At 39.8% G+C, this 18,958-nt stretch overlaps 2 protein-coding genes across 2 annotated transcripts; both read right to left on the bottom strand.

Moving 5' to 3' along the window:
* Positions 1-3,533: 3,533 nt before the first annotated feature.
* Positions 3,534-4,352, bottom strand: LOC138908439 (uncharacterized). Its single transcript, XM_070199104.1, has 2 exons — positions 4,203-4,352; positions 3,534-3,845 (listed from the first exon to the last, which is right to left on the bottom strand). Exons 1-2 carry the CDS (start codon positions 4,350-4,352, stop codon positions 3,534-3,536), a joined length of 462 nt encoding a protein of 153 aa, XP_070055205.1.
* An 865-nt stretch (positions 4,353-5,217) lies between these two features.
* LOC138908438 (uncharacterized) lies at positions 5,218-6,518 on the bottom strand. The gene is made up of 2 exons (XM_070199103.1): positions 6,380-6,518; positions 5,218-5,630 (listed from the first exon to the last, which is right to left on the bottom strand). The coding sequence occupies exons 1-2, from the start codon at positions 6,516-6,518 to the stop codon at positions 5,218-5,220; spliced, it is 552 nt and encodes a 183-aa protein (XP_070055204.1).
* Between the last annotated feature and the right edge of the window lie 12,440 nt (positions 6,519-18,958).

Here is an 18,958-nt window from a genome sequence, read left to right as displayed (position 1 = left end):
TCGGACACTCTCCTAAGACTCAAATCACCATACAGAACTATTGGAACCTCCAAAACTCCATTTATATATCTATAACTCTATAAGAAATAAAACTGGATCACCCTGTAATTAATATACCTACGCCATTTAGCTGTCATAGATTTACGCTACCGGTTTGGTGCTGGGTGTGTGATACATAGACTGTTTCGTAGGTTATTATATAGAATATAAAAATTAATATTAAATGATTTGTATATGTTACCATAATGCTAGAAAGAATGAAATTAGGAAGGCCGGGACCCTTTATTTGAGTCGTTCCTATAATGCGGATGCAAAACCTGATTTGATAAATATCTTAAAGGAAATTAATAGACTGGTTCTCGAACCGAAGTTTAATGATATTTCCAAAGATAATGAATTAAATATGACCGAACAAACTAATATTTTCAAATACCAAAGTGCTATCTTGGAATTGTTGCGTAAATCGAAAGTAGAGAGGTACTCAAGTGATAAATTATACGAATTACAAAAGAAGATTGAAGAACAAGCATATTCATATGATGATATACAGAGTATGTTTGAGGCTACACCTATGATGATGAATCTTTTGGTTAAGAAGGATGCGCCCTCTGCTAAGGAGTATCTTAATGCTAGTAAGAAACTCACTTCCGGTGAGTTGGATCTTCTAAACCTCTTTCATCAGTATATATTGGAAAACATTATTATTTACATCTTTGGTTGCCTCTTAAATATTATTAATGAGAGCCCAGCCGTTCGCCTTTCTACCTTTGTAGACCAACTAGATAGAATGGCTAGAGTTCATGCTAAATTGTTGTGTGAAAGGAATTATCAACGGGTTGGGAGCAAACCTGCACTGTATGAAATTCCTAGTTGTATAAGTAAGAATATAGGTGTATTATTGGTAGAATTGTTATTGTAAAGAGAATTGATAACAATATCTAACCATTTATCTTTTCCTGATCAAAAGGTTGATAAAAAAGAGAAGGGTAAGTATTACAAACAAAAGCCTATATATGTAATTTGCAATTTTGATATAAGCATTCTGCCGATCCAGTTAAGTCTACCTATGGTATGCCCTCCTAAGGAGTGGGATATTGTAGAACGACTTAAAGTGAGGGGAGAGGCGTCTAAATCACTATATGATATTACTGGAGGTTATTTAAGCGAACCTAACGGGGATTTATATTTATGTAATCTCTATAATCTATTAACATCTCGCGATAAGAATAACTTTAATATTTTATTAGGTGAAAACTACCAGGAAATGTGTGACGCTATGAATACCTTACAAAAAGAGTCTTTTGAGATAATTGTGGGTGTCTTAGACATCATTAAAATAATTATAATAGATTAGTGGAAATAGATCTACTGATGCCAAAGTTTCTAGCCTACTTAAATGTAGCCGAGGGATGCAAGGTATTGAGGGAAGCTTACCTATCAAATGGAGGTGGTAAGTGCCCACCTTACCTAAATCCTGCATTGCTAAAAGAGTTCTTGACAGATATCCAGCGAGCCCGTTATAAAACCTTTATACTCGATATAGCGTCAGCTTACGATGGGTATGAATTTTATTTTCTAGCATTCGTCGACATCCGCGGTAGAATTTATCGCGCAGAGGTATTACATTTCCATGAGCGTGATTTAGTAAGGTCTTTGATAGTGTTCTCTAAGCGTACAGTTAATAATACTAAGAAGGCAAATCCTTCTCGTACTAAAGAATACGATAACAAGGTTTACTAAATGTTATATGTGTCAGCCTCATTTCATTATAAAAATTTGATACTTACCCTGCAGCTTGTAAATGGTATAGAGAGCAGAGGTTTGACTCTATTGATAGAATCATTGAGTATGCACCTACCGCTAAAGATCCCTTTCAGTTCCTAAGCAAGGCTCTAATTATCGAAAGGTTGGATCCTAGGGTATCAGAGTGGCAACTTCCTATACACAAGATGCATCTGCATGCGCTTATCAGATAATTAGTTACTTCTTGTTAGATTTTGAAATAGCTAATTGTACGAATCTTATTCCAACTAAAGGTGATAAGGAGCCTATAAACAACGGTTATAAGGAGCCTATAAAGAATATAGGTATTAATGACGTTTACGACTACTTTGTATCGGAGATTCAAAAGTCCTTGATCGAGGAAATTCAAACTTTCGATTATCCTCACGTGATTAAGACTGTTGTATGTCCCTGGCTTGATAGAAAAATTGTTAAATCTCTCCTAATGCCGTTGATCTATGGTAAGACAGCATACACCATGGCGGACAATCTCCATAAACATTACTCCGATTTAATAAACTCTCCCGAATCCGACACCAAGAACCCCGATAAGTCACATAACCACAAAATAAAATAGAGGGAGGAATAAATAGGGGATCGGGGCTAATACTCTCAAAACGAACGGCTGGGTCGTTACATCCTCCCCTCTTAAAACAAACGTTCGTCCTCGAACGAGTATGGAGACATACCTGAAGTAGTGAAAAGATGAGGATAACGGCTGTGCATATCATGCTCGGTCTCCCAAGTCACCTCCTTGCTTGGATGCCTCTCCACTGAAACTTCACTGAAGCAATGTTCTTCGATCTCAACTTTCGGACTTGCCTGTCCAAAATGGCTGCCGACTCCTCAACATAAGATATATCCTTGTCCAACTGGACTGAGTTGAAGTCCAAGACATGAGACGGATTGCCGTGATACTTCCGGAGCATAGAAACATGGAACACTAGATGAACTGCAGCTAAACTAGGTCATAGTACAAGTTTGTAGGCCACCTCTCCAACCCTCTCGAGAATCTCAAAAGGCCCGATATACCTAGGGCTCAACTTTTCCTTCTTCCAAAACCTCGTAACACCCTTCATGGGAGAAATTCGGAGCAAGACCCGCTCCCCAACCATGAATGCAACGTCGTGAACCTTCCGATCCGCATAACTCTTTTGTCGGGATTGGGCTATACGAAGTCAATCCTGAATCAATTTAACCTTTTTCAAGGCATCCTAAACCAAGTCTGTACCCAATAACCTAGCCTCGCCCGGCTCAAACCAACCCACTGGAGACCGACACCGTCTACCATACAAAGCCTCATACGGGGTCATCTGAATGCTCGATTGATAACTGTTATTGTAGGCAAACTCTACAAGCGGCCAGAACTGATCCCAAGAACCCCCAAACTCCATCACACACAAACGAAGCATATCCTCCAATATCTAAGTAATGCGCTCAGACTGTCCATCCGTCTGAGGGTGAAATGTTATGATCAACTCAACCCGAGTACCTAACTTATGTTGTTCGGCTCTCCAGAACTACGATGTAAACTGCGTACCCCGGTCAGAGATGATGGATACTGGCATGCCATGAAGCCTGACAATCTCGCGGATATAAACTCGAGCCAGCTGCTCAAAAGAATAAGTAGTCACCACTGGAATGAAATAAGCCAACTTGGTCAACCTATCCACAATCACCCAAACTGCATCGAACTTTCTCTTAGTCCATGGGAGCCCAACAACCAAATCTATAGTAATCCGCTCCCATTTCTACTCCGGAATCTCTAGCTTCTGAATGGATCCACCTGGACACTGATGCTCATACTCCACTTGCTGACAATTTAGGCACCGAGCTACATACTCCACTATGTCCTTCTTCCTTCTCCTCCACCAATAATGCTGCCTCAGGTCTTGATACATCTTTGAGGCACCTGAATGAATGGAGTACTGCAAACTGTGAGCCTCCTGGAGAATCAACTCATGTAAACCATTTACATTGGGCACACATAGCCTACACTGCATCCGTAATACACTGTCATCTCCAATAGTGACCTCTTTGGCATCATCGTGCTGAACCGTATCCTTGAGGACAAGTAGATATGGCTCATCATACTAACGCTCCTTGATACGATCATCAAGAGAAGACCGAGAAACCAAACAAGCCAAAACTAGGCTCGGCTTAGAAATAACCAATCTAACAAACTAGTTGGCCAAGGCCTGAACATCCAAGGATAATGGCCTCTCTGCTACCGGTAGATATGCTAAGCTGCCCAAACTCTCTGCCTTACAACTCAAGGCATCAGCCACCACATTGGCCTTCTCGGGATGATATAGAATGGTGATATCATAGTCCTTAAGAAACTCTAACCACCTCCACTGCCGAAAGTTAAGATCCTTCTATTTGAACGGATGTTGTAGACTCCGGTGATCGGTGCAGACCTCACAAGGGACACTATACAAATTGTGCTGCCAGATCTGTAAGGCATGAACAATAGCTGCTAGCTTGAGGTCATGGACAAGATAGTTCTTCTCATGCACCTTTAGTTGTCTAGACGCGTAGGCAATCACCCTACCATTCTGCATCACCATCGTGTTGAGACCAATGCGCGACGCATCACAATATATAGTATAAGACCCCGAACCTATAGGCAATACCAATAATAGGGTTGTGGTCAAAGAAGTCTTGACCTTTTAAAATCTCTCCTCACACTCCCCGGTCCACCTGAACGGAGCAACTTTCTGGGTCAATCTGGTCATAGGTGTTGCAATAGATGAGAAACCCTCTACAAATCGACGATAATACTTCGCCAAGCCAAGAAAACTCTGGATCTCTGTAGCTGAGGACGGTTTGGGCCAACTCTGCACTGCTTCAATCTTCTTCGGATCTACCTTGATCCCTTCACTCAACACTACATGAACCAAAAAATGCTACTGAATCTAGCTAGAATTCACACTTCAAATATTTTGCATATAACTTCTTTTCTCTCAAGGTCTGAAGCACAGTCCTCGGGTGCTTCTCATGATCCTCTCAACTCCGGGAGTACACCATAATGTTTTCAATTAACACAATGATGAACGAGTCAATAAAAGGCTAAAATACATTTTTCATCAAGTGCATGAATGTTGTTGGGGCATTGGTCAGCCCAAAAGACATCACAAGGAACTCGTAATGTCGATACTGAGTCCTAAAGGCAGTTTTTAGAATATCTGGCTCCCGAATATTCAGCTGATGATAGCCTAAATGCAAGTCGATCTTAGAGAACACTCTGGCACCCTGTAGCTGATCAAACAGGTCATCAATACATGACAATGGATACATGTTCTTCACTATGACCTTGTTCAACTAGCAATAATCTATACACATTCGCATAGAACCATCCTTCTTCTTTACAAATTAGACTGGAGCACTCCAAGGCGACACACTGGGCCGAATGAAGACCTTATGAAGCAACTCTTACAACTGTTCCTTTAACTCTTTCAACTTTGTTGGGGCCATATGATAAGGTGGAATATAAATGGGCTGAGTGCCCGGTAACAAATCAATACTAAAGTCGATATCTCTATCGGGCGGCATGCCCGAAAGATCCTCCGAAAAAGCATCTAGATAATCCCTCACTACCGGAACTGACTCCACGGTAGGAGTATCAACACTGACATCCCTCACGAAAGATAAATAAGCATTACACCCCTTCTCAACCATACATTGAACCTTTAGAAATGAGATAACTCTGCTAGGAACATAATCTAAAGCACCTCTACACTCTATCCATGGTAATCCTGGCATAGCCAATTTAACGATCTTGGCATGACAATCGAGAATAGCATGATAAGGCAAAAACCAGTCCATGCCCAATATAATATCAAATTCTACCATACATAGCAACAATAAATCGGCTTTGGTCTCAAACCACTAAGAATAACCAAACACGACCGATACACACGGTCAACAAAAATAGAATCTCCCATAGGTGTAGATACATAGACAGGAAAACTCAAAGAACCACGGGATACACCCAAATACGGAGCAAAATAAGATGACACATATGAATAAGTGGAGCCTGGATCAAATAAGACTTATGCATATCTATGATAGACCAGAACAATACCTGTGATGACAGAGTCAGATGCAATTAGGGCGACCTCTGCCTACTCGACCTCCACTTCTAGCTGGCTATGCAAGTGGGGTTGCAGTTGGTACGGTGACCATGGACTGAGAAGCCTGGGGGTCGGGTGGAATACACGGAGCCTGAGTAGTCTGTGTAGGTGCACCCCTCCTGAGTCTGGGGCAATCCCTCACCATATGACGAGTGTCACCATACTCAAAACAAGCCCTCAGAGGATGTGGTTGTTGTGTATGGCTCGGGCCTGATCGGCTGGACTGACCACTGAAAGCACCCCGTGTTCGAGGTGCACTAGATACTGGCAGTGCATAATAGGGAGCTTGAGGCCTAGGAGTGGCCAGAATACCACTGGAAGCTGGAAGGGTTGAATGGACAGGATGACTCACATATCCCCTACCATAATGAGCTACAGCTGAGGAACGGGTACCACTGTATGTGCCTGAATCTCGAGACCTCTTGGCCTCCTTCTCCTCTCTCTCTCCCGAGTCAGCATACCCTCCAATCTCCTAGTAATCCCCATTACCTGCTGGTATGGGATTTCCATCTCCATCTCCAATCTCCTAACAGTAGCAACCAAGGCAAGTGCATGCCTAGCCAAATCATTGAATTGGACTGCATACTCTGACACAGTCATAGAACCCTTGCGCAACTGCTCAAACTCTGCGCGCTATGCATCTCTGAGACTCTGGGAACATACTCCCTAAAGAACATATCTGAGAACTAAGTCCATGTGAGCGAATCTGTCTCGACCGGACTATCCAACTCATATGCTCTCCACCACTGATAAGTTGCTCCCCTAAGCTGGAACGTAGTGAAAGAAACCCCACTAGACTCCATAATACCCATAGTACGGAGGATACGGTGGCACTCCTCAAGAAAACCCTAAGCATCATCCAACGCCAAGCTACTGAAAGTAGGAGGGTGGTACTTCTTGTACCTCTCGAGCCTGATCTGCTCCTCCTCAAAAACTGTTGCCCTAACCTCGGGCTGAATTGGAGCTACCGGTTGTACTTGTATGACCTCGGGAACCTGGTCGTCCTGAACTCGCTGCTCTGGGGTACGGGCGGTTGGATTTTATGCTTCTCCCCTGGCCTGAGATGTGGTAAGAGCAAGTGGAACCCTGCCTGAGCTAAAGTGTCGAACGTGCTCAGAAACTGGGCAAGAGTCTCCTGGAGAGCTGGTGCAGTAACAGGCATCTCAGGTGCATGCGTTCCAACTGGAGCTACTAGTGGCTCCTCTGTAGTAGCTCGTGCGGTTGCTCTGGCTGCACCACATGGACGTCCTCGACCTCTACCCCGGCCCCGGCCCAGGCCTCTCGCGGCTCTAGCAGGGGTCGCGAGTGTCTGGTCATCTAATCCAGCTGTAAGTGTCCTCACCATCTGTGAGAGAATAGAAAGACAGAAGTTTAGAATCCTAAAGTTAACAATTTTGCATGACAACGAATCAAAGAAGTGCATCATTTCCTAACAATTCCATAGCCTCCCAAAGATAAGTACAGACGTCTCCGTACTGATCCACGAGACTCTACTAAACTTGCTTGTGACTCATAACACCTATGAACCTAGAGCTTTGATACCAACTTGTCACGATCCCAAATTCCCTCCGTAGGATATCGTGATGTCACATAATCTCTAATACTAGGTAAGCCTAATAATATGCGAAAATATTAAATAAGAGATTAAAACATGAACATCCCAACATTTTCATAAATATAATCTATCAAAACTCAATACGTACAATCCCAAAACCTGGTGAGATATAAGTCACACGCTCTAGATATAGTACCGAATAATCCTATACATTACTATCTATAAAATGTAAAGAAATAAGAAAAGAACGGGATAGAAGGGGACTCTGAGGCCTGCGGGCGTGGGCAGGTGTACCTTGAAGTCTTCAATAAGCAAGCCACAACACGCTTTAAAATCGATACTGATAGGATGTACCTGGATCTGAACAAAATATGTGCAGAAGCGTTGTATGAGTACACCACAATGGTACCCAGTAAGTGCCAAGCCTAACCTCGGTAGAGTAGTGACGAGGTCGGGTCAAGGCCCTACTGGCGATAATAAGAAACAAGACAGAGATAATATGATATAATTAAAATGACAGGTGTCACACCGCTTTTTCCCACCCCCAAAAAGATGTGTGTTTTATGGATTGTGGTGGGTTAAAGAGTTTTTCCAATTAAAGTGACAAGTTTTTGACAGGGATTATTTTATTTATAGAGTCGCCACTTAGAATTGAATTATGGTATTCTAAGTCACCTTATTGAATCCCTAATCAAAAGAAAATTGACTCTAGTTATTATTGGTCTACGAAAATAAAGTCTGGGTAAGGAATTCTATTGACTGGGGAGAAGGTATAAGGCATTCCCCGAGTCCCGTGGTTCTAGCACAGTCTCTTTATTGACTACATTTGGCTTGAATTAATTTTGGACAAACTGTGATTTATAAGATTTTTATGTTTTTTCCTATGTCCGCTTTTATTGCTTGATTATTAAAATTATTAAAGAATGACCTGGATAATATTAAATGGTCCTACTGCACCACGCAAGCGAATGTGCGACCAAGATGGAAAAAATATTATAGCGCGCATAATGTTTGTCTAGAGCTTAAATTAATTACTAAGGTTATTAAGTTACATAATTTAGAAGGAAATATGACAAATTAAAAATTATCTGAAAAGCTGATAATTGGAAATTTGGACCAGCTTTGTTTATTAGGTTTAAAATGGCATTAGGCCACTTTCTTTGTTATTGGGGTTGCTGGGCCAATTTTGGTGCATTTACACTGATGGCCCATTTTGGACAACTTTAACATTGGGCCAGCCCTTAACTTGTTGTAATTGGGCCTACAAAAATTTATATTTTGGCCCAGTATACTTTGAAATTGGGGTTTGCATAGACAGCCACCCGAAGGACAAATTATTAAACTAACCAATTTTACTATAGCCATTTCTACCAAGTCATGACTGCATAAACAACCACTTTTATCTTAATTAAGATCTAAATCATAGTGGCATGCCAAAAATCCAACACTAATCGATTTTTAATACTTTGAACATAAAGCATTCAAAACTAACCTCCACAAACATACAAAAAAATGGTTTCAACTACCCATGTAAAAGAGAGTTAATGTTAACTGACTACTAGCACGTTTCCAGGCTCAATCACAATCATAATATTTATTCTTAGTTAAAATTGAACATATTCATGTTCCAACAATCCAAACTAAATTCAAATCTTTATAACTTCTGAAAGTATCTACAATACAAAGTAAAAAAAATACCTGGATCGCAGAATTGTAAAAATACAGCCGTAGAATGAGCAAGAATAGCAGCAAAAAAAATAGCAGCAGAAATGGCGTTAAGACAACCCAGAAAACCAACAAAGATGCTTGAAACTAGTGGCTAAGAAAATTCACAAATTACCTGAAGGGTCTTTCTATTTTTCTCAAAGGTTTTGCACTCTAAGAGACACTCACAAAGCTCACAATTTTCACCTACTAAAGATAATTTTACTGAATTTTTCTCTCAAAATTATCTCTTTTTTTTTCAATCCGTTGATATCCCCCTACAACTCTAAAGATGTATGTTTTTTATAAGAGAAAAACCAGGCATTTCATGATTAAAAATGTATCATTTTTTTGACTGAATTTTCAACAAAATCTTCTCTAAAATTCAAAAGGCAAGACTTTCTAGTTCAATCTTGTCCAAAAGAGAGTATTTCAAATAAAATTTGCTCTTAACTATTCAAAGACAGACTTTTGTTCAAAAACTGTCCAAAAGTATATATTTTATTACCAAACTTTTGACATTTGAGTTTTATACTCAAAAGGTCTATGAAGCAGTAAATAAGAAACAAAACAAGTACCATATACTCTCAAGTATTCTTTCATTACCTCATCTTTTATTAATACAAATCATTCTACTACTTCAACAAGTGCAAAAATAAAATATTTAGCATTTCAATCTTCAAAAACTAATGCTAAAATAATTAGTCAGAGACAAAATAAAATATGAAAAATAAAAATAAAATAAAAAAATCAGCCATGAAAAAAGAATATGATTTTTACCATTTTACAATTCAAGTGGCCGAAACAATAGTGGTATGCCAACTTGGTAGAACTTTGAACTTCGAGCACGATTTTCTTATTGCTAAATCGTGACCGCAAACTTCGGTGAGTTGAAGATCAGTCACGATATCATCAACAACAAAGTTGTGTTTCGAGTTCGAGGCTAGCCTAAGCAGAGGCGAGGTAGTGATGGCGGCGGGCAGCAGTGGTGTTCTTGGGGTGAAATTGACATCAATGGGTAGGTCCTGAGGAACTTTATCCGTTGATATAGGTATTGCGAGGTGGTAGTGGCCAGAGCTTCAAGAATTTGGGCAAAGAAGTGGTGGCTAAAGTGTCCTAGATCTAAAATTCAAGGAATTTGAGGAGGGTTTGAAGGATTTGGTTTGGAGATATGGAAAGAGGAGGTAGTGGGAATTACATTATGTGAATTTGGGGGCGTTTGGAAGTGGTGCACTGCCGGTGGGCGATTTTCGACGGTGGCGGCTAGGGAGAAAGAGAGAGTGAAGAGAGAGAGAAGAGAGAGGAAGGCAAAAAGAATTATGGGTGGAAATTGGGGAAATTTTCAGATTTTTGAGGTTTTAAATACCTAGGCAGATAGTAAATGGATCCATTGTATCAATATGGAATGGATGGGAAAGATTTGATCTTGCTTCATTTAGTGAAACTACGTAGTTTTATTATGAAACTATGTTGTTTTGATCCGGATCTTGGCAAGCCAACAATTAGACTGGGTCGGCCAAATTGGGCTAAAATATTGGGCTTGATTTGTACATAACTCAACTGAAAAATGGTATTAATCCAAACCTTTAAAGCCCTTAATAAATTAATTAATAATCTAATGTTAAAGTCTATAAACACATACAATAAACCTAAAAATAATGTAATGTAGGATAAATAGAAAGAGAAAAAAATAGATATTTACAGCTGCCCCTCTTTGTTTGAGAACAATAAGAGTTTTCGTGCAAAGAAAGTGAATGACATAGCTAATTTTGCTCAAGTATAACTCCAATGAAAGAATTTTATTTTTTTAAAATCGTGACCGAACCTTGCTTCCGAGGTTGCCTACATATCCTTGGCTATAAAGAAATCAGGTCAGTGTAGTTTTGGGAAAATTTTGGTAGCTGAGACTACCTGACACTAGAGTTAAGATAGGTGATGTTGTTGTTGTTGTTGTCACTGTCACTTTCTGCTTATATCAAAAGAAAAAGAGAAGATAACTATATATGTCTGTAAGCTAAGAGTTACAAAATTCCTATGTATGTGTCTTCTGGAGTCAAATCTTGTTTCTTGACCTATTCGCTTGCGTTGACCTTAGATTGGATCTTGACGCCCTTTGAAGAAAAGATTATGGCTCATTCTCAATTGCTTGATTTCCCGATCAGAATTTGAGAAAATGAAACTTGAGAAGCTGGGTTGCTGACACATTATCAAAGCTAACTCCAACTATCTTGTGATCGAAAGACTTCTCTCTTCTGATGAGAAACTGAAATTGCAAGCTTCAATCGTCACTTGTGCTTAAGGTGGGGCCTACAAACCCATAAAAAATGAACAAAACAAACAAAACTTTTCTACCCGAGTTTGGACTAGGGAAATTTTGTGAGTTGTTAGAGAAAGCTATAAACAATCTAACTTATTAAAAGGAAGGCAAAGACAACAATATAACCTAGCTATGTGAGGATATGCAACTACGGGCAAGTACCTTGCGTTATCAAAAGGAAATCTAACTAAGGATTAGTACCCTGTATTACTAAAAGGAATGTAACCAGGGGTTGGTACCCTGTATTACTGAAAGAATTTAACCAGGGGTTGGTACCCTATATTACTTAGGAGGAATGTAAGCAGGGTTTGGCGCCCTATATCACTAAGGAGAAATGTCACCAGGGGTTGGTACCTTGTATTACAAAAAAGAAATGTAACCAGGGGTTGGTACCCTGTATTACCGAAAGGAATGTATCCAGAGGTTGGCGCCCTATATCACTAAGGAGTGTAACCAGGGGTTGGTGCCTTTTATTATCAAAAAGAAATGTAACCAGGGTTGGTACCCTATATTACTGAAAGAAAATGTAACCAGGGGTTGGTACCCTATATTACTTAAAGGAAAAAAAATGTAACTAGGGGTTGGTACCCTGTATTACTAAAAGTAATGTAACCAGAGGCTGGTACCCTATATTACTGATGGAAATGTAACCAAAGGTTGGTACCTTGTATTACTGATAAAATGCCAAATCTCCCTAGGTGAAAAGGTTCTACCCGAGTTAAGCTACGAAAAGCGAGAATTGGCGAAGAGTACTTCTACCCGGAAATATGAGCCGGATGCCCCTAGGAGAAAAGGTTCTACCTGAGTTAAACTACATAAAACAGCCTAAGCGAAGAGTACTTCTACTCAAAAATATGAGTTGGATCCCCCTAGGCGAAAAGGTTCTACCTAGGTTAAGCTACGTAAAACAGCCTTAGCGAAGAATACTTCAACCCGAAAATATGAGCTGGATCCCCCTAGGCAAAAAGGTTCTACCTTGGTTAAGCTACTTAAAACAACCTAAGCGAAGAGTACTTCTACCCAGAAATATGAGTTGAATCCATCTAGGCAAAAAGGTTCTACCTTGGTTAAGCTACGTAAAACAGCTTGAGCGAAGAGTACTACCCATAAATATGAGTTGGATCCCTCTAGGCAAAAAGGATATACCTGGGTTTAGCTACGTAAAATAGCATAAGCGAAGAGTACCTCTACCTGGAAATATGAGCTGGATCCCCTAGGAGAAAAGGTTCTACCTAGGTTAAGCTAAAATAGCGTGAACGAAGAATACTTCTACCCGGAAATATGAGCTGGATCCCCCTAGGCGAAAATGTTCTACCTGAGTTAATCTACGTAAAACAACCTGAGCGAAGAGTACTTCTGCCAAAAAATATGAGCTGGATCCCCCTAGGCGAAAAAGTTCTATCTAGGTAAAGCTACGTAAATCAGCCTGAGCAAAGAGTACTTCTGCCCGAAAATATGAGTTGGATCCTCCTAGGCGAAAGGGTTCTACATGGGTTAAGCTACTTAAAATAGTCTGAACAAAGAGTACTTCTACTCGGAAATATGATTTGGATCCCCTTATGCGAAAAGGTTCTACAGGGGTTAAGCTACGTAAAACAGCCTAAGCCAAGAGTACTTCTACATAGAAATATGAGCTGGATCCCCCTAGGAGAAAAGTTTCTACACGAGTTAAGCTACAAAAAGTGAGAATAGGTGAAGAGTATCTCTACCCGGAAATATGAGCCGGATGCCCCTAGGCAAAAAGGTTCTACCTGGGTTAAGCTACGTAAAACAATCTAAGCGAAGAGAACTTCTACCCAGAAATATCAACTAGATCCCCCTTGGGAAAATGTTCTACCTGGGTTAAGCTATGTAAAACAGACTGAGCGAAGAGTACTTCTTCCCGGAAATATAAGCTGAATCCCCCTTGACAAAAAGGCTCTACCTGGGTTAAGCTACGTAAAACAGCTTGAGCTAAGATACTTCTACCCGAAAATATGAGCTGGATCCCCCTAGGTGAAAAGGTTCTACCCGAGTTAAGTTACAAAAAGAGAGAATGGGCGAAGAGTACTTCTACCCAGAAATATGAGCCGGATGCCCCAAGGCAAAAAGGTTCTACCTAGGTTAAGCTACGTAAAATAGCCTGAGCGAAGAGTACCCAAAAATATGAGTTGGATCCCCTTAGGCGAAAAGTTTCTACATGGGTTAAGCTACGTAAACCAGCTTGAGCGAAGAGTACTTGTGCCCGGAAATATGAGCTGGATACCCCTAGACAAAAAGGTTCTACCGGAGCTAAGCTACGTACAACAGCCTGAGCAAAAGGTACTTCTACCCGAAAATATGAGTTGGATCCCCCTAGGCAAAAAAGTTCTACCTGGGTTAAGCTACATAAAATAGCTTGAGCGAAGAGTACTTCTACCCGGAAATATGAGCTAGATCCCCATAGGCGAAAAGGTTCTACCTGGGTTAAGCTAAGTAAAACAGCCTGAGCGAAGAGTACTTTTGCCCAGAAATATGAGTTGGATGCCCCTAGGAGAAAGGGTTTTACCTGTGTTAAGCTACATAAAACAGCCTGAGCGAAGAGAACTTCTACCCATAAAATATGAGTTGGATCTCCCTAGGAAAAAAGGTTCTACCTTGGTTAAGCTACGTGTAACAGCCTGAGCGAAGAGTACGTCTACCCGAAAATATGAGCTAGATCCCTTAGGCAAAAAGGTTCTACCTGGGTTAAGTTATGAAAATGGTTTGTATGAATAGTAGTGAATAAAAGAAAATAGAGATTTTGCAGAACTTACCTTTGGTGACATTCGTCCTTTGAGAATCTTCATGCTGCACTACTTTGTTCCTACTTTAAACAAAGAAAATTTGTGAGTTTTCAATATGGTTGTCGGTTTGTGGCCTTGATGCCCTGAGTGGCTGTAATTCATGTCCACTGTTGTCAAAGAACCGATTCTGTCTGTGTGGTACAGAGATGCTCGGATACTCTATATCGCTTTCTGGAGACTTGGACTTTCCGACATCGCCCCCACTGCTTCATGATGTCCATGGTATCGCTGACCCTTATCCCCAAGGCAAGGCAATATTTCCTTTAAAAACAAATTTAGTTGTCTTGTACCCAATACCAGTTTGTGTCTGTAGTGCTATCAATTTTTCCATGAAGCAAGTCTTGTTTAGCAACCTTTTCAATTTGATTGAAACACTTTGTTCGGCTTACCGCAGGAGATCACAGATGGATGTGTGACTTTGACAATGTTGTGTATGCCCCACATTTTTGTTTTGCACTTTCGCGAAACGGTAATCAATTTTGTGGCCCTTTCTTTGTTGGCTTTTAAACAAATAGACCAGCAAACTTTTCTCTTTGGAACTTCCGTATGCATGAAGCCTCTGATCTTGTTTAACTTCAACAACTTATTGTTCATGTTGCTTCCTCGGTATGTCCTCTTTGATGTGCTAGGATAGAACTCGCTTTGTACAGTGAGAAAGCTGGTAGCAGATTTTAAAATCATTTCTTGTTTGTTTTAATAAAGACTGACTCAAAAGAATAATGCAAATGCATACAATGACGCGATGTAGAAGTGACAAGGAATAGTATTTAACTAAAAATGCCACTTTAGGGGAGAAAGAAAGAAGAAAAATAAAAAAGGGATCTTTTGAATGTAGTAGCCAACTTTAATGATCATGACATGCATTTTGGACTGAGTGGCTAAATATATCCAACCAATCTACCCTTTATTCTTGTTGTTCCCTTTCATCTTTGAAGTTAGCCTCTTTGCGCCAAACGTTTGCATCAGATCACAGCTCACCTTCGACCGGTAGTTCCCCGAAAGGTATTCACCAACCAACATCTCTCATTTATGTATCTCTACCAACCATCGTCTTACAGTGCCCATGAGGGTTTTCACTAGTAAGACTCTCTCATTATTTTATTTTTATTTTTTGCTTTCTTGTGTGAGCAACTTGACATTGTTCTATGTAGTATGACAACTGTTGCTTATTGCGTGCTTCACTTGGCATTCTTAAAGATTAATTAGGAGGTCTTTATTTGGAAGGCTTTTGGATAGGGTTAGAAATAAATGGTTGCATAAAGGCTCAAAATAGATTCAAGATCAGGGGGTTGTATCTTACAACTCTTGGAATTGACTCTTCATAAAAACATAAAATAAAATTCTGCCCCAGTTTTAGATACTGGGGAATTTTCTTTTTGCTTTGGTTGGATTGAATCCTAGTATAGAGCTGCCTATGTATCCTTTAAAGGAATCAAGTCAAATGTAGTTCAAACATCTGACCTAACTATTTCATTTTTCATCTTTTTTTTGCTTAATGCCCCAGCTCTTATGTTCTAGGGGCATGGACCCTAGACTATGTTTTTTGGACTTTTGACTCTAGACTTGATTCCAAGAGAGGGGGATCAAAGATTATAACATAGGCTCAAAAGGGGTAACAAGTGGTATAAAGTATTTGGTAGCAGAAAAAGGGCCTCCTAGCCTCGAGAACGCCAAACATATTACCTCTTCACAATCATGACATTGATAAACATGTTGTCTTCTGGGTCTTTTCCAGCGTAACGTTGTATGAGTAATAATTTCCTCGCAGGGAATGACCCTTGTCAATTTGGGTGACCTTTCTTTCTTGATATGGAAGTGTGCATTTCGATACTGATTGATTCGTTTCAAATTATCTGTATTGCACCTTCTATTGAAAAACACTTTCTATCTTTTAGTGCTGAACAGACTTCAACCCATATGATCATCCTTAAGCCCGATCTTCACAACAATTTATAGGTAGAGATCCTTAACCTCCATGGGTATGACTTTTTTGGTTCCACATATACTTGGCTTATACTTATTTTCAAAGTGTTCCAACTCTTTATTCAAATTCAAAAGTGTCTCTTTCTTTAGTTATGAAATTCAAGACTAGATCAATTTTCTAAAATCTGGCCGAATATTCTGCATGCATGTCATGTCATTAGAACTAGCGGAAAAAGAACTATGCACAAAATGGACACACATGACTGACTGTATTTTATTAAAAAACAATGGAAAGGTCTGATAACACAAAAAGAAGAAGAAAAAATGATAAAATAAGCTACCATGACTCCTACTCGGCTAAAAAAGGAGTGACTTTTCAGTTACTAAGCGACATCTTAGCCATGGACTTGCACATCAGTATTCTACGACATTCAATAATTTTGATTGCTTTGGAATTAACATTCAAATTTCGACTTTTTGATCAAACCGTTCCCAATATTGGGTATCGTATTTCTATGACTGGCGACATGAGAAATTTCATAGCAACCAATTTGCCAAAAGACTTGGAAGAATTCTCATGTCTCCCTATCATCACATATTATCTCACACCAAGCATGTCCTGTTGCTCAAATCTGGTAAGAGTCAACAAACATTTGCCTCTGCTTTTCACCACCAAACTGTGTACTTGCCTTTTCATGACCTTGGCTGGATCAACAATAGCGGTGCTTATTCCCTTGGTTGAGAATATGATAGAGTGATCCTAGATTATTTTCGTGATTCACCATTGCAAAACAAACCGACCACCTTTAACTAGCTTTTATTTCAAACAACAAGCATGTTAGAATGAACACACTCTTTTGCTCTTTCTTTTTTTCTTTTTTTCACTTTTTTTTTCAAAATCATTCTATCGAACCTAATATGGGTTGCCTATGTATCATGTGGGAACATGAATAAGATCTTGCATAGTTTGGGAGGATCAGGAATAAAGTAAATATACTAATGCAACAACTCGGCCTGTCGTTTTGAGAATTTTAGCCCCGTTCACCTACTTACTACTCATTTTGTACTTTATACCTGTTATATGACTTGTCGGGGTAGTAAGTTCGGTCCGGTGAGGTTTCGGAATGAATTGAGACACTTAATCTCAAGGAGGAAAAATTTAAGTTGAAAAGGTTGACCGTCTATTAACTTATGTGTAAACGACCCAGGAATAGTGTTTTGATGATTCCAATAGCTCAGTATGATGATTTTGGACTTAGGAGCATGTCCGAAAAATTATTTGGAAGTCTGTACTTAAATTAGGCTTGAAATGGCTAAAATAGAAATTTAAGTTTGGAAGTTTGACTAGGGAGTTGACCTTTTGATATCGGAGTTGGAATCCGATTCTGGAAATTTGAATAGGTTTGTTATGTCATTTATGACTTGTGTGCAAAATTTGAGGTCAATCAGACTTGATTTGATTGGTTTCGGCATCTAATGTAGAAGTTTGAATTTCTTAGTTTCATTAGGGTTGAATTGGGGTATGATTCATGGTTTTAGCGTTATTTGATGTGATTTGAGGTTTCGACTAAGTTTGCATGATATTTTAGGACTTGTTGGTGTATTTTGTTGAGGTCCCGGGGACCTCGGGTGAGTTTCGGATGGTTAACGGATCAATTTTGCACTCTGAACTCTGCTAGAATATTTCTGATGCACTGTCTGGGTTCCTTCTACGCGATCGCGTGAGAAGGTTCTCGATCGCTTATGCTTAGCTGGGCAGAGGAAAATTTTTGTTCCACGCTATCGTGAGAATGGGGTTGTGATCGCGTAGCTTTGGATGCCAGTACATCGCGAACACGTGAGGCGTGTCGCGTTTGCGCAGAGGAAAATAAGGCAGATGAGGGCCACGCGCTAAATGCTTTGCGATCGTGTGAATAAGTCCACGATCGTGTAGGCCTGTGGAGATGTACTTCGCGATCGCGTGGGATTTTCCGCGATCGCATAGGATTATTTTTGGGCAGTGAAAATTTATGCTTCGCGATCGCGTAGAAGAAATGCCTACACAGAGAGTTTAAGTTCAAAATATGGAACTTCGTCCTATTTTCCATTTTTGGCGAATTGAAGCTCGGGAAGAGGCGATTTTCGGGAGATTTTCAAGAAAAATATCGGGGTAAGTGTTCTTAACTCTATTTTGGTTAAAGTACCCGAATCTATGGTAGTTTTTAATATTTAATTGGTGATTTAAGTTGGAAGATTTAGAAAACCCTCTTGGTGTAAATTGATGATTTGAGGGCCAAATTGTTATTGAAATTTATTAATTTTGGTATGGTTGGACTCGTGGTCGAATGGGCGTTCATATTTTGAAACGTTTGTCGGGTTCTGATACATGGTTCCCACGGGCGATTTTTGAATTAAATTTCAGATTTTGTTGGAAAATTAGTATTTTCATATGAAATTAATTCCAATAATTTGTATTGATTGAATCGAATTAATTGTGACTAGATACGAGACTTTCGGAGGCTAATTCGTGAGGCAAAGGCATAGCGGAGTAAAGAATTTCACAATTCAAGGTAAGTGACTTGTCTAAACCTTGTGTGGGGGAAATTTCCCTTAGGATTGGTATTGATATGATAATTGTGATGTGTTGAAAGTCGCGTACGCGAGGTGACGAGTATGTATATGGGCTAAATGTGAAAAACTATGGTTTTAAATTGTGTAGATCTCTGTTACACATTAATTAAATTATTTTATCCAGTTA

The sequence above is a fragment of the Nicotiana tomentosiformis genome, chromosome 3 (assembly GCF_000390325.3).
Source record: "Nicotiana tomentosiformis chromosome 3, ASM39032v3, whole genome shotgun sequence".
NCBI lineage: Eukaryota > Viridiplantae > Streptophyta > Magnoliopsida > Solanales > Solanaceae > Nicotiana > Nicotiana tomentosiformis.
Note: the sequence above shows the minus strand (reverse complement) of the source record. Positions and strands in the feature narration are given on the sequence as shown.